The 15,972-nt window shown below is 35.5% G+C and overlaps 1 protein-coding gene across 4 annotated transcripts in view; it reads right to left on the bottom strand.

Annotated features, from left to right (window-relative positions):
* Positions 1 to 15,972, bottom strand: part of Tank (TRAF family member associated NFKB activator) — a 74,418-nt gene that overhangs the window by 6,664 nt on the left and 51,782 nt on the right. For all 4 annotated transcript variants that reach the window (XM_076928816.1, XM_034496802.2, XM_034496803.2 and 1 more), the window contains 2 exons: positions 3,756 to 3,826; positions 3,053 to 3,168 (listed from right to left, as the gene is read on the bottom strand). In XM_076928816.1, the coding sequence (XP_076784931.1) occupies positions 3,053 to 3,168; positions 3,756 to 3,826 (187 nt within the window). The remainder of the gene's footprint in view (positions 1 to 3,052; positions 3,169 to 3,755; positions 3,827 to 15,972) is intronic.

The raw sequence follows: 15,972 nt of genomic DNA, 5'->3' as shown, positions 1-15,972 counted from the left end.
ATGATACTGTATTCTTTTCCTCACAGGATCTAGGATTATAACCTACATTACTAGATAGTCTGTGGCTAGGAACAGTATAGTAATTGAGACCAAACTCAATTCTTTTACTAGATTTCTTTGTCCTTTGAGGTAGATAAAACTCTATTCACTCTCAAATAGTAATTTTTCTTGGCAGTAGACTTGAGGGTGGCAGGAAATGCTAGGAAATAGGAATTAAATTCTGTAATGCCTGAGAAGGAATACTTTCTCCAATGATATTTAGGAGAACAGGGTAGATACTTTAGAATCCACAGCTGCTGCTAACGGCAACGACTATTAACACTGATAGCACGTCCATGTGCCATGCGCTGACTGGTATGTACATTAATTCACTTAATACTCAGAATGACGCCAACACAGGCACTATTATCCCTAATTTACATGTGAAGGAGGGGATATGGAGAGGTTAATTCCACGGCTACTTTCAAGGTAGTGCAGTTAGTGAGTGCTAAATCTGGCACTAGAACCCAGGTAGTCAACTCCAGAGTGCTCTCAGAACCATTATGCTAAACTGAACATGTTGGTTACTACACAGGGAGGATTCTTCAAGCTGACAGAACTGTGCTTTGAATGATTTTCTTAACAGTTGACCTAATCCCCCTTCAGAGAAAACAGAGAGACATCAAACAGCTGCAGTAGGTAGGCAGGTATTTTCTTTTGGAATAGCTAGCTGTATATAAGCTTAGTCACATTAAAGTGACTTGAGTTAATCCCATGGCTATTCCAAGTCTGCACTCAGATAAAATGAAACAAAGTCCACGGAAACACCCATCACCCCAATACCACACTGACAGACACCAGCCAGAGAGCATGCAGCGTTTGTAATTTGTTTCAATAACAGCTTTGCAAGGAAAACAAGTAAAATGAAAATTTTTAGATTTCCAAATGTACAATAGGCTGTTTAGACTGCTTTTGAAAATTATCATGAATGCTGACAAAGAGTTGATGACTGTCTTTACCCTAATCCTATATTCTGTTCTAATAGCCAGTGAAACAGAACCCCACTTACAGACTACTTTCCTCTGAGAAGATACTTAAACATACAGTTGCACCCTTACCCTCTCTCAAGGTTGTTGCCCTGAGGGAATGACTAGAAGAGACGTGGTAACGACTTGTGTATCTGGAAACCCTGAGCAGCTGTCTGTTTCTATACTGTGCCCCCTACAATCCTTCCCCCTACAATATAGTACTTGATAGTTTAGAGCTATACTGTAAGGGCATAGTATTTAATATTTGTGTTTTATTTGGACCAAGAAAAACTTTACTTGATTTAATGCAGATCTAAAACATTTCAAGAGTAATGTTTTACTTATTATTTGTGACACAGTTAATATAAAGCACAAGAATAATGTTAGGAAACAGCTTTAGTGGGGAAGAAATTGAAGCTAAACACTCAGTGTTCAGGTTGACAGATATATACTAGGAGTTAGACTTAAGCAATTTAAAAATGGTCAAAGTATTAAATAATTGATAATGGGTTATGTTCTCTGTGTAACAAAGACTATATCACTATTACAATGTTTTGATAAGATGTTGATGCTCAAGGAGCATGCTTATGAATTCTAGATACCGCTAGCCTATTTTATGTGAAACCACTTATTTCTATATCTTTAAGTTGTGCAGAATGAAGATTACAAAAATGAAGATGGAGAAATTAGAAGCTCTTTTATAGAAGTCAGGAAGATATCAAGAGGGGAAACACAAATTCTATCTATCTGTAAAGCTTGTCATCCTTTCCCCTCACCACAAGGTCCAACTTCTCTGGAACTAAAAGTGTGAGCAGCGGCAATAAGAACCCACACTATCAATGATTTTAAATGCTATGGTGTGAGAGCCGCAGAAAACAGGGATCTTCAATGAAGAATGTGTTCATCATCACTGTTGTACCATCTCTCAGAGTGAAAACTGTAAATCATGTTGCTTGGGAATTGCCTGTAGAATATCCCAAATTGCAAGGGCAATAAGAGAATCTATTATTACAAATGATCATTTTACTTTGCTTTGTTTACTGAAGTATCCTGATGCTAGACTCAATTTCTGTTATTTTGTTACTAATATATAACTACTGAAGCAACTACCAAGATGATAGTCTAGAGTTTAAAAACCAAGCAAGCAAACAAGCAAGCAAGCAAGCAAACACGTCCCCCACCCCCCTGCCCCAAACATTGCAATAGCCATGTGGCTCAGGCCTACAATTCTAACACTTGGGGACTGGCAAGTGGAGTGCTACAAGTTTGAGGCCAGCCTAGTTGACATGGTGAGTTCCATGTCTCAAACAGCAGGCTGAGACCCTACCCCAATAAAAACAAAAACCCAATATGTGTGTAAAACAGATGTTCCTAAGTGGTATTTTACACTCATTTTTTATGTTGTGCTGCCAAGAGAACTGGGTCTAAGAAAATGTGAATCTACATTTTTATTCTTAAACTAGATTATCAGAAACACTTCAGGCAGAATTTAGTTAAAAACTAAAATGATGTTATAATAGTAATTATCTCATATATAGCAGTGTTGTTTTAAGGTCATTTACTGACACATGAGTTAATGTTTAATATGACCCCTAAACTGAAAATATAGACATGTATCCTATATTTTCAAGATGGTACTTTCCATTAATCTGATTTGTAATTAGGCTATTCAATTAAATCTATATAACATCATATACAATGAAGATAATAAAAAAATCAAGAATTCTATAATTTACATTATAGAATTTCATAGCATATATTTGTTAAAATATAAAGGGCAAGGTGCAAACTCTTAGCCTTTCATAAGCCAAATTTGAATGTATTTTTAAATTGCAAATTAAGTCAATTTCAACCAGTACAATAAAATTACTACAAGATAAAGTAAATCCTCCCAGAATTTAATAGCATATATTTGTTTAAAATATAAGTGGCAAGGTGTAGATTCTTTGCCTTTCATAAGACAAATTTGGAGGCACTTTTACATTAAAAATGAAATCAGTTTCAATAAGTACAATTAAAATATTACAAGGTAAATTGAATCTTACCAGTTGCAATATCTGGTATATTAAGTTTGCTTAAGTGGTCTTTCTGTGCTTTTGCTAGCAAGCATATCCTATGAAATTCTTCTTTAAGGTCCCAGAAAGTCTTCTCTATATTATCCCTAAAAACAAATCAACATTTTAAAATGTTAAGGTTATACCTTCAAATGATTTTTTATTGTAATTAAATATAAATAGCATAGATTTTATAGACCACAGAATTATTGGAAAGTGAAACATTAAAAATAAAATTTAAATTTGAAGAAAATATCCTCAAACAATTCTAATATTTGAAAAGCTAGGTACAAAGCAAATGATAAAAGTTCTAGTTCATAAATGCACTGCAGGTTAGTGAATCTACTTATTCATACTTGTTCTACAAGTATCAGTTCTCTGTCAATATCATAGAGTAGTAATTATACCTCACTCTGGTTCATATCAGGATTCATCATGTCAAACAATACAGTTACAATATAGGGATGTTGAAATGGAAACCACTGGAGAAGTCAGCGTTTTAGATCTCATTCTGCTTGTAACTATGTGATATAGTTAGGTCCTTATACGTGGGTAGACTACATGTGGGTCTACTCCAGTGGTTAAGATCAACTATTTTTCTTGTATAATTGTTAAAAGTCTTAAAACTATGCAAAAATACTGCATATTGTAATATTTATGCATTTTGGGTTGGCAAAAAAGGCTTTAGAACCACCTTTCGTGATGCAAAGGGATGCTGAGATCCTTTGAGGTTTCTTTTCCAGAAGAAACGTCTTGTCTTCTCACCTTAAGATAAAAAGAAATGATGACACTTTATATGCCTCCAAACTCACATGAGAAAACAAAACATTCACCTACTTAACACCAACCACATTAGTGCATACGTGCTCTCTCTCACACAGTACAAGAGGCTTTATGTATACATAAAAATATAATAGATCTTTCTTTCCTTTAATGAGACCAAGGAAAGAAAATAGAAATACAAGATAGAAAGGAAGATAGAAAATACATATTACTTCTGGTAACTTCTTTGATTACTATCTCTACTAATGGTAATAATTATAAGAAAATTTCATATTCAGTTAATAAAAAGTGCTACTCTGATTACCAAGCACCTCTATGCCCAGAAACTTAGTAGCAGAGAAATTTCTGACACTGTCCTTTGATAGTCACTAATAATGGCCTATCTATGTAAATCAATTCCATTGTCTCCTGTTACAGTTTTTTAAATTAAGAATAAGCATGTAAGAGGTTTATCAAGATAATGTATTATGTATTTGGGTTGTTTGGCTACAAGTCCTTGCCTTTCACTCCCACCCTGTGGCCTACACTGGTATTACATATATCCTGACGCTGAAAACTGATACATGCAAAACACACTGGCCATGCATTCTATGGTCCAGAGTTAAAACACACAAAACCTCTAATCATGTCTGGTAAGCTTTCTGAAGCCATAAGCTGACAAATTCTGAAATCTGAAGAAATCCCAATATCATATACTTGTAATTTAGCCCAAACTGTATAATTCTTAAATTCAAATTTAAACCATTTTTACATTTATTTATTTTGTGCACATGCAGGAACAACTGGTAGGGGTCTGTTCTCTCTTTGCCATCTGGAAAATGAACTCAGACTGAAGATTTAGCAGTAAGTACCTGTACTCACTAGGCCATCTTGCCAGCTCAATGTTGAGTAACTTTTGGTTTTATTCAATTAATGTCACTGCTAGCTATTAGCAAAATAAAGATTCAATTTTATTATTTTGAATTATGTGGAGGGGTGTGTGTATCTGTGCATATATGTGCAGATGCACATGGAGACCAGAAGCCTCAGATACCCTGAAGAGCAGTGAAAACTCTTAACTGTTGAGCCATCTCTGCAGCTCCTATACCCAAACTGCCACCATGATCTAATCAAATGTAAGTGATAAAGTAAAAAAAGCGGACATCATGAGAACAGAATGCTTGATGGTTTAATGTTCAGTTATAAAAAGGGACTAGAACAAATAGAGTGGTTTCCTTTTAAAAATTGCCACTAGAAATTTGCAGTAACTATTTTACTAGGAGCTAAAAAGAACTAAAAAGAATGTTTAACCTAAAACTGAAGATAAAATAAAGAAAGTTGTAATGACAACATCCTATTTTCCAAAGACTGGTTTTTACATAACTAAGAGTGACTGATCTGATGTTGAGAGTATTAGAAACAAACAGGGACTGGGAAGGGCTGAAAGAAAAGGTAATATAGGAATGATACACTTTTGTTTGGCTTGGAAGATGCCTGGTGCCAACCTTCTTTGATGTCTAGATTTTATAACTAGTGAAAAAATCATGGAGTGTATTTGCACAGGCAAAGGGGATTTGGGTGAGTCAGAAATTTCTATTAAGTATCTAAAAATGAAAATCTTTTAGTTTAGGATAAAAAAACCCCACAGCTTTTCTTAGTTTTGTTCTTACTACCATGAAAGAAAAGGCATTACCATGTCAAATAGTACACTGTGGTTTCTATCATTTATACCATGTCTGTTAATATGCTGCAAATAAGTGGTTTTCTCTCTCAGACGGGCCTGGAACCCACTGTGTGGTCTGTGAGACTGTCCTGTCTTAGCCTCCAGAATGCTGAGTTTACAGCTGTGTGCCAGCATCTCCAGCCTGCATCTGAAAACTTCAGAATCCCCAGTATCCAATGAAGAATTTAAAAAGACACTTTAACATGGTAACTGTAAAATAAGAATGTGAGTGGATTTCTGAAGATGCTCTGAGGTAGGGTTTAGTTAGAATGGGCACAATGCCTTAATGCCATTGTCTACTAACAGGATAACAATGTTCTCAATGGTTATGTAGGAAAGGACTTAGGATTAATGTAGTCAATGACAATGGCAGCTCTTCGCTCAACACAGACTTTATTTTTAGTGTTTTCCCTCCTGCCACTGCCCTCTCTCTCTGACAGGGTCTCCTATGTACCTTACCCTGTCTCAGTCTCCTAGCTACAGGACCATGTGTATGTATGTACCAGCTTATCTTGCCTTAACGGCACCTTCCTTAATGGTGACGACTGTTCACTGTGCAAGTCTGAAAGGAAGTTAACACTAGAAAGATGTAACTTGTCTTTTTCCTTTGATTCTCAAATATTATTCAAGTGGATTTTATACCGTAGGAACCAGTACTGTATTTTCAAGTAAGACAGCAAGAGAAATCTGAACATTATCTTAGGAGATTTTTAAGTGTCAAATCATTCAACAAATAAATTTATTTTGAGGCATAATACAATAGAATGAACTATTTCAAGTTCTTGTTTAGAATATGTAACTAGTGAAGTGATTGGTAGGTAAGTATTGCATGTCATATCCACTCTCCATGGGGATAAGCCCTAAACTGAATCTATTAAGAGAACCCCATCTGAAAGCTGAAGATGTCTTCTGTGTGAACTAAGATACTTTAGTGTTTACCAGTTAGTTTTCAAAAGCAGGAATCATATAAAAATAGGCATGTCAGAGACAGAGTATTTGGTGATACTTAAAGAAGAAAGAGAAAAAGGCAGCTAATGTTCCATTATTCAAAAAGTCAGTTTATTATTTATATTGAGATAATAAAAAATTGGGCTAGGCATGTGGCTCTTGTTAGCATGCCTGATACACAGGGAGTGTTCCTTAGCGCTCATGCGTGCGCGCACACACACAACAAAAAGATAACTGAAAATGTTTTTGTGTTGCCTTTTAAAACATACTAGGTATCGACAGCAACCCCTCCAAGAAAGCAATGCAAACTTAGCCATGCCTATAATCCTAGCACCTGGAAAGCTGAGGCAGGATGATCTTGAATCAAAGCTAACCTGGGCCCTGTATAGAGACTTCAGAGTAACATGAGAGGAATTGCTAAGTATGTCACCAAGAACTTATCAAGATCCTCCTGCCTCAGCTTCCCAACTGTAGACATGGCTCAGTTTACATTTTGAGACAAGTCTTATCTTTGTTATAGCTGATATAAAGAGTAAAAATATCTGTATAACCTCTTATTTTTAAGTAACTTAAACCTTAAAAGGCTAATTTTTATTAACTTTATTATTTACTTTTATTAATTTATTTTGGCATTGTTGGGGATTAAGCCCATGACCTTAAAACATTCAAGGCAAGCACTTTACCAATGAGGTATATCTCCAGTCCTAAAAAGTTAATTTTAAATAAAGGAGATGCATTTTCAGCAGCATATATAGCAATGCCTGTCGTGTTATGCCAGTCTTGCATGAAGTATTCCCTCTGAATTTTAGTTGGGATTCATGCATGTAAAAATGATGTTTACTTTGTGTGCTCGGGCAATTCAGTGGAGTCAATACTGATTTTTTTTAAAATTTAAAAACCCTTCAAAATTATTTTATTTAAAAAATAAATTAAAAACCATATCCTGAGGGGATATATCTATATCCCACGAGCTGCCTTGACCCTCTGGGATTTTTCAAATCCAGCCTGTTCAGACACTAGTTTGTTTTTTTCCCCTGAATTGTTGGTGAGTGGTTGTTATATAATTCACAGCCCCCAATGAGTTTGGGAACACAAATAAAAAGAAGAAAAAAGTCTCTGTTGCATTAAAGAGGAATTTTGGGAGAATTTTAATAATAGATTTATTCAACTTAGGGAGAAAATAAGTGGAGGATTGGAAGTTGTTTGAAATTGGGAGGGGACTGGGAGGTAATCAATACTGATTTATATAATTTCTGAATTATGTTCAGGAAGAACAGATTTTTTTTTGAAATAGATTTTTTTTTTTTTTTTTTTTTTTTTAAGAAAGGCCAACTTGGGGCTGACTATGTAGACCAGGCTGTCCTTCACTTTTCAGTGAGGAACTCATCTACCTTGCCTGAAGACAGGGGTATAGATTCACCTTAAAACGCTTTACTCACAGTGCAAATCGAGAGACACACAAGAGAAGGGGAAAGGTTCACAACAAGTGAAAAGCCGTGAAGTTCTAAGTGTGAGCCGGATAAACTCAGCACAGAAAACCAAAATGAGTTATGGAAAAAGAAACAGAAAACATGGGGTTCACTTTCATGTGGCTTTTTGGAACTTAAAGAATTAAATATTAAAAGACCAACTGAGTCTAGACATTTCCATATGAGCTTCAGATACAGTGAGACAGAATTCATAGTGATGTCGAGAATCAGATTAACTAGGACTGGGAGAAAACAAAAACAAGAGGAGCAAGATCCTAGAAAATAGGATCAAGAAAAAATACAGAAATAACGAGATAGTATAAGCATAAAAATAGGGAAATTGTAATTAGTCTACAAAAATTTCTGTACATGAAAAGTCTATGGTTCTTTCACCCTTGTTAACAGTCCTGAAAATATAGCACACAAAAGGAACAAAATACTAGGAGCTTGGTCTGTTCTACATGAGAAAGTGTGCTAGGCAAACCCCTGCCAGTGTGGGAATAATTCCAGGGCAAAATGGGATTCATCCCAGTGTTCTGAAGGAAATGGCAAGAAAATAAACAATATAAAAATAAAATTAAACACCCTAATTACTTCCAAGTTCTTTACAGGGTTCTGGTTTAATATAAATCCACCAAAAATATCTACCAATTCAACACTACAATAAAAATACACTTTAAAAAAGTCAAAAATACTTCATCTGTATATAACCAATATAACTTCAAATATACTAATATAATCTTGGAGATCAAAACTTCTTTATTAACTTATCTTTTATGTCCTTCACTTTCCATTACATTCTCTTTCTGTATATCTTACTCAATTTATTTTATTTAACAATATTATATTATCTATGTGTATAGGTATTTTGCCTATATGTATGTCTGTGTAACACATCTGTACCTGGTGCCCTTGGAGGCCAGAAGAGAGCATTGGATCTCTTTGGAACAAGAATTACAAACAAGCTGTAAGCTGCCATGTGGGTGCTGGGAATTGGATCTAGATCCTCTGGAAGAGCACCCACTGCTCATAAGTGCAGGGCCATCTCTCCGGCCCCCTAATTTACTTTATTAAGATGTATAAATATTTATTTCTAGGGGTGAATTCTCATGAAAAATAAAAACCACATAACTTAACCATTTTAAATAAGGTTTCTCATACTGCTTTCCCAAATGCTGTCTTTAAATTAAATAGATCTGGGAAAAACCCTTTAACTATAATTTAATGTACACAGTACTGTGATGCTCACTCTTCAGTGGTACTTTGACTGGATCTAAAATCACCATGGAAACACAACCCTGGTGTGTCTATGAGTGTGTTTCCAGAGAAGTAAGGAGGAAAGACTCACTTTAAACGTGCCCTCCCACCTCATAGGCTGAGCGGAGACTGAAGATGAAGTGGGAGAGCAAGAGCCAGCATTTGCCAGCTTTCTTCCTGAGTGTGGACACAATGAGATTGGCACCAGATATGCATGTGCTGTACATCCAGGCAAAACACACAAGCACATAATAAAAAACCTGTGAGTTTCAAAGACCTGACTTGAGTAGTTTGTGAATTAAGTTTTTAAAAACTGTAGTGTTAATATTCCTGTATTTCTTTTATGTGGATAAATACAACCTTTGATACAGTAAGAAAAGATGCCAATTCTTTTGATAGCAATAACTTCTTTTTTCTTTTTCATATTTTATATTTAATTAAACCATACTCAAAATATAAAAACAAAAAAAAACTAAAAAAAAAAACCAAAAAATCTTTTAAAAATTTAAAATGAGAATATGGAAATGTGACTAATGGGGAAAAAAAAACTTTTCAGAGTGAGTCTGTTGTCATAGCATAGCGAGTCTGCCTAAGTAAGCAGCAGAGTTCGATATTAAATACAAATGAAAAATTAGGTGAGCCTTCCTCCCTTCAACCTCCAAATTCTAGCAATGTCATGGAAGGGACTACAAAGCCAGTATAAAATTGTCAAAATACTACATTGGGAAAAGTGCTGGAGCTCCTGTGGTTAAGCAAAGCTAAGTGGCTTTTTTGCTATTCATTTCTGATTCAAATACATTCTCTCTTTTAAAATTGTATTACACCAATTTGTACATTGTGTCCGCTGAGACTGGGGCATTCATGCCATGGCAATCCTCTCCTTTCGCCATGTGGATCCCTAGGGCCAAACTCAAGTCATCAGATCTGGAGGAAGTATCTTTATTCTTGCTATCTTGCTCTCCCTGTTACCTACATTCTTAAATCCAGGACTGTGGGTGGTAAGCATGTCCTCTACCTCTGAGCTATACACCCCTAGTGTCCACAGTTTTAATAGATTACAGTAAAAAAAATTAGCATTTGATATGTACTTAGTACAAAGGATAAACAACTGGCAATAATTTGTAAGTATCATTTACTATATATTAATATTTATCCCATAGTGTGAAAAGGAATGAGGAGGAAACATGGTTATAGTCATGTATTCTTGAAGTTGATGAAATGCTACAATATTCTTAGTATTTCTTTTACTGACAAAAAAGGTAACATGATTTTTTAACAGGAAATTACAATCTATCTAAAGCACCGAGTCTCAGGCTAGAGTTTAGGATCCCTGTGAATCCCAAGATCCTTTCAAGATGTCTGCAGATGAAGAGAGATGTCTGTCATAGGCCTTGAGTGTCCTTGCACATGTCATGAATATAAGGCTCTTATATGATCATTTTTCAGGACTGCTGTTTACAGACAGTCAACTTGATAGACCAGATAGTTTCTCAAAGATCCAGCTTTCCTGGAGCTTGTTATAAAGCGCAGGACTCCCTAAGCTACATGTTTTTTTCCACTATAGGCAACTATAGAGCAACTATAGGCAACTATAGGCATCTACCTGAGCTCTCTGTGAACTTCCTCCAGCCCAGGTGGGAACAAGGCAAACAGACTCCTTACTGCTTGCTATGTCACGGCTAATACACACAGTTTTCTTTGACATTGTCTATGCTTGCTTTTGGCATCTGCAAAATGGTTAATGATTAAAGTTATGTAATGCCATCCATTAGCTAAACTATTTTCACAATAGTATTAAAATGGTATGTGTTTACTGTACTGGCATTTACACTGATTGTACAACAAGCAACTGTAAGCAAGGCTTCTGATGTGTCTTGAAGTGCAAGGATTGTCTAGGGGAAACTTGCGTAACGCTTGAGTTATGAGCTGAACTAGTCACTTTTTAAAAAAGAATGTTATTTTCACTTCAAAGAATGAATGACATGCAGGCTATGGTTATTCAGACATTTTCTCAAAAGCAAATGAAGCTAGCCTGTCACTTTAAGGAAAACAAGTGACAAGACTTGTTGCCAATAATAAAATTTTAGCTTTCAAGTGAGAATTAAAATTTTGGAAAAGTTGTACCTGTTACAATAAGCTTGACAGCTGCCCAATACTTAAAAGGTTTCTGTGGTGAGCTTGGTGATGACATTAAATTCAATTTTTAAATATCATCTAATAAGTTAACACTTGGAAGATCTATAATCTATACAAGTCAGTAAGCCAATAATCAACTAACTAACTCATTATGTTAAAACCATATGTAAGTAAAAAGACAGTCAAAATGTAAGACAGACCACTGGCTGGTAAGAAAGTGAGAAGTTCAATGATGTGGCTTCAGATGTCACATTGCAGCTAACAGTTAAGAAACTGGGCCAGTGAGATGGCTGAGCAGGTAAAGGTACCTGTCACCACGACTACTGGAGTTTGCTCCCTGGTACCTACATGATAGAGAGAATAGACTCCTCCTGTATGTTGTTCTCTGACCTCCATGTGTACCAGTGTGTGTGTGCAAATAAAAAAAAAGTAGCTACCTCTTACTAAGTTTTGGTGTAGCATCAAAGAATAATACTCATAACAACTAAAAGTTTTCCTATTACAACCATTTTGTATATGTGGGGATGGATTCTTGGCATATAATTTAATAAAGAAAATATAAACCAAAAAATAATAGAGCAAATTGAATGTAGATGCATTCTACAACACTGAAAAGTACTATCTTTGCCATATGGTGGTGGTGTATACCTTTAGTCCCAGCACTTGGGAGGCATACACAGCCCAGCCTGGTCTGTAGAGCTAGTTCTAGGATAGCCAAGGTTACACAAAGAAACCTTGTCTTGGGGGAAAAAACACCACCTCCAACAAAACCCCCAAACCAAAAAAAACCAACCAACCAACCAACCAACCAACCAACCAACCAAAAGTTAAAAAAAGTATCTTCAAAGTAGATGTGGAGAACTTTTAGGATGACAGATTTTAACATAACAGTAAGACAAACTAGACAGCTTTGTGTATGTGGGGTCTGTTCCTTACCTATGAGGTTGTGAGAAAAAAAGCCTTTTCATGCTTTAAAGAATCCAAGGCTGGAAAGAATATGCCAACTCCATTTTGTAGGCTTTACAATTTAGAAAAAAGGGAGGGGCAGGATGTGGAAAATGTGACAACTTGGGGACATAAGGAGAGAAAAGTCAGTTACACTGAAAATACTCAAATTCACTTAAATGTTAGAGAAGATGCCATGTCTTTTTCTAAAATTCCTTATATATATTTTTTAAATATAGTTTTTCTAAAAATTCTTTTAGTGTTAATATAAATTAACATATATTAATTTTAAATTTAAGAGACTTATTAGAACTTTTCCTTAAATTTTATGATATCTAATTTTGATAACTTTGGAAAAATATTTGAACTTTAATGAATGAAAATAAAACTGGTTGGGAGAAGGTAGAATGGGGCATTAGATTCTACTGAAAAGACAATGATTCTTTTAACATGGGACATATAAAAACACATTTTCCTTTAGTTTTCTATAACCCTGGTTGGCATGTCCTACTGTTTGCTAACTATGACTACTGTTTCTATATACTAGAAGAGGGAAGACAAAAGTGAGCATTAACAGGACAGAGGAACAATATTTTTAACATCTGAGTAACTGTCAATTTTATTGCAATTTCTTCTCATAGAAAAGTTACATATCGTAGTATAAGTTTAGATGATATAAATTAGATATAACTTTCTGATGGAAATACCTTTGTGATTCATGCCTTGATAAAAAGACTAAAATTTAAGTTTTATTTAAATGATAAATAGTATATCTGTCATCTATCTGTATGTTATGCTCTTTTGATACAAAATTTGGACTACAATATATAGCAACTTTAAAAAAGTACAAAAAAAAAAAAAGTCTAGCAACAGAAAATACTGTCTAAAGTAGTGAAGGAAGGTGCAACTTAGGAGTATCTAGGTAACTGTTGGGCCCTGTACCTTCCTTCACTACTTTAGACATTATTTTCTGCCTCCAGCAGGTTGGTCTGCCTGTGGGGCATTTTCTTAGTAATTGATATGGGAGAGTCCAACCCACAGTGGTTGATGCTATCCTTGGGCAGGTTGTACAAAAAAAGAAAACTGAGCAAGCCACAGAGAACAAGCCAATAAGCAGCATTCCTCCACAGTCTCTGCTTCAGTTCCTGCCTCCAGGCTCCTTCCCTGAGTTCTTGCCTTGACTTCCCTTCAGGATGAACTGCCACTGTAAGATGAAATAAATCCTTTCCTTTTCCAAGTTGCTTTTGGTCATGGTGTTTATCACAGCAAAAGAAAGCAAAGTAAAACAAGAGAAGTTGGTACCAGGTCCACAGGGTACTGCTGTGACAAACCTGACCCTATTGTTTTTGGAACAACTGTAGTAGCATTTGTAACTCTGAGCTGCAAAACAATGAGTGCTCAAAGCTTAAAAGGAACCCAAATTCAATGCATGTGCACACACCAGGGGTGGGAAGTGGGGTGGGGTGGGAGGGAGGAGAATGCATTTTTCACATAAATTTATTTATAAATATTTTCAATTTTAAAAGTTGTTTATAAAAAGTAGTAACAATATGTGATGGCTTTTTAGTTCTCTAAGCACTGTCCATCAATATCCTCTGTAAAGTCTATACTTATAGTTTTTCAAATTCTTAAGATAATAAGCCATAGTATTTCTTCTTTCTGAGCCTAATCACAGGATTCAGGAAACGGAATTCATTGTCATCATCTGATGCTGAGGACTAATCCTTCCCCTACCCCCACCACGAGCATTTTCCTAATAGACTGTAACCTACAATGCCTGTGATGCTTTAAAAGACAGAATTTGATTCTTGCTCCTGGAAGAATCAACAACTTACTTCTAAAGAACAGAATACTGTGGAAGTAAAGGTATGTGACTCTTGTGACTAGGTCACAGAAAGCATCTTGCACTTTACTCTTGGATCCCTTACTTTGAGGAAAGTTAGCTGCCAGGCTATGAGTAGACACCCATATGGCAAAGCCTCCTGCCAAAAGTTATGTGAGTGAGCCATCTTGGAAGTGGATCCTCCAACCAGTGAAGCCTTCAGTCTATAATCCTTGACTACTTTTGATTTCAGCAGCATGAGAAGCTGTGAGCCACAACCACCCAGCTAAGTCACTCCTGAATTCTGACACACAAAAATTGAGAAAATAATTTTTTGTTTTATGCTGTGAAGTTTTTGAGTAACTAGTTGTATGACAGTGTAAAACATATGTAACTACTGTGGTGAACAAGATGTGAAACTCAGTTATTAAAGTTAAACTATAGGCACATTCTTTCAATTCTGAATAGAATACTGAGCGTCATCTCATGCTAAGACTTGGTGTCTTGATCTCTATGTCCTTTTTAGAATGTTCAGCATACTTTCTCTCTAAGAATAAGACAAACACAAGCTGAACTCTAAAATTATTGTTATTGATTGGTTAAGTGACTGCATTACTGGAGACTGAACCCAGGATGCACACATAGTAGGCAAGCACTCAATCACAGAGCTATATCCAAACCAAGTTTATGTTTCTTAAAGTCAAATTTTCTAAAATGCTTCCCCTGCCTCAACTACCTCTCATTCCTTTGCTTCATGTTTCATTTCTCTAGGTAGCCACACAAGTGCAATTTGCTAAAGTGTCCAACAGCCTTTCCTCTTCTGCATATTCTAACAGAAATAGTTTAAAGAAAACCAATCTTCAAGCTACCCATCAGACATAAGGACAAAAGAACTGTAGGAGGGTAGTAGTAAACCCTTTTACTGGTTAAAAGCATTTTTGCAAACTTCCTAATTCATACAGAAATGAAGCTAACTGATTAGGTATATAACTTCTAGAAATAGATTTGTAGGGGTTGGGGATTTAGTTCAGTGGTAGAGTGCTTGCCTAGCAAGCACAAGGCCCTGGGTCCTGGGTTCGGTCCTCAGCTCTTTAAAAAAAAAAAAAAAAAAAAAAAGACAAACTAGAAATAGATTTGTTTTATTTAAATATTATCAACACATTAAAGTACATCTTAAAGTGTATCTATATATTACCCATTCCTCCATGCCTTCCTCTCATCCTGCAGATTTTACAAAATAGGAACTAAGTGTGGACTGCCTTCATTTTGAAAAAAACACCTAATACAACAATATATTTCAAAGTTCCATTCCTAAGACACAATTTCTCATCTGTATTAGCTAAGAGTGAATTTATTTATAACTTATTAAGTACATATCAATACAGAGCAAATTCACAAGTAGATCAATGACTTCAAAATTGAAACCCAAAACACTACAACTTCTAGAAGAAAGCACAGGCAGACATAGACCTCTAAGACATAGGTATGGGAAAAGACTTTCTGAATGGAAGGAACTCCAATGTCTAGGAATTAAGTCCAATAATTGATGACTAAGACCTCACAAAACTAAAAAAACAATTAAGGGAAGAAGCCATCTGCAGATGAGATAGAATCCGATAGTATCCATGTGACAGAGAACTAATATACAGAGTATACAAAGAACGAATAGAACAAAGAGTCAAGCAAACAAATGACAGGACTGAAAAATAGGCTAGAGCTCTAAACAGTTCTCAGTAGAAAAAAATAAAGCTAGCTAAGACATACCTCAAAAACTGTTTATCATATTGGCGATTAGGGAAATGCAAAGTAAAACTACTTTGAGATTTCATCTTACCCGTTAGAACGACTA

This window comes from Arvicanthis niloticus, chromosome 2 (genome assembly GCF_011762505.2).
Source record: "Arvicanthis niloticus isolate mArvNil1 chromosome 2, mArvNil1.pat.X, whole genome shotgun sequence".
Taxonomy (NCBI): domain Eukaryota; kingdom Metazoa; phylum Chordata; class Mammalia; order Rodentia; family Muridae; genus Arvicanthis; species Arvicanthis niloticus.
Note: the sequence above shows the minus strand (reverse complement) of the source record. Positions and strands in the feature narration are given on the sequence as shown.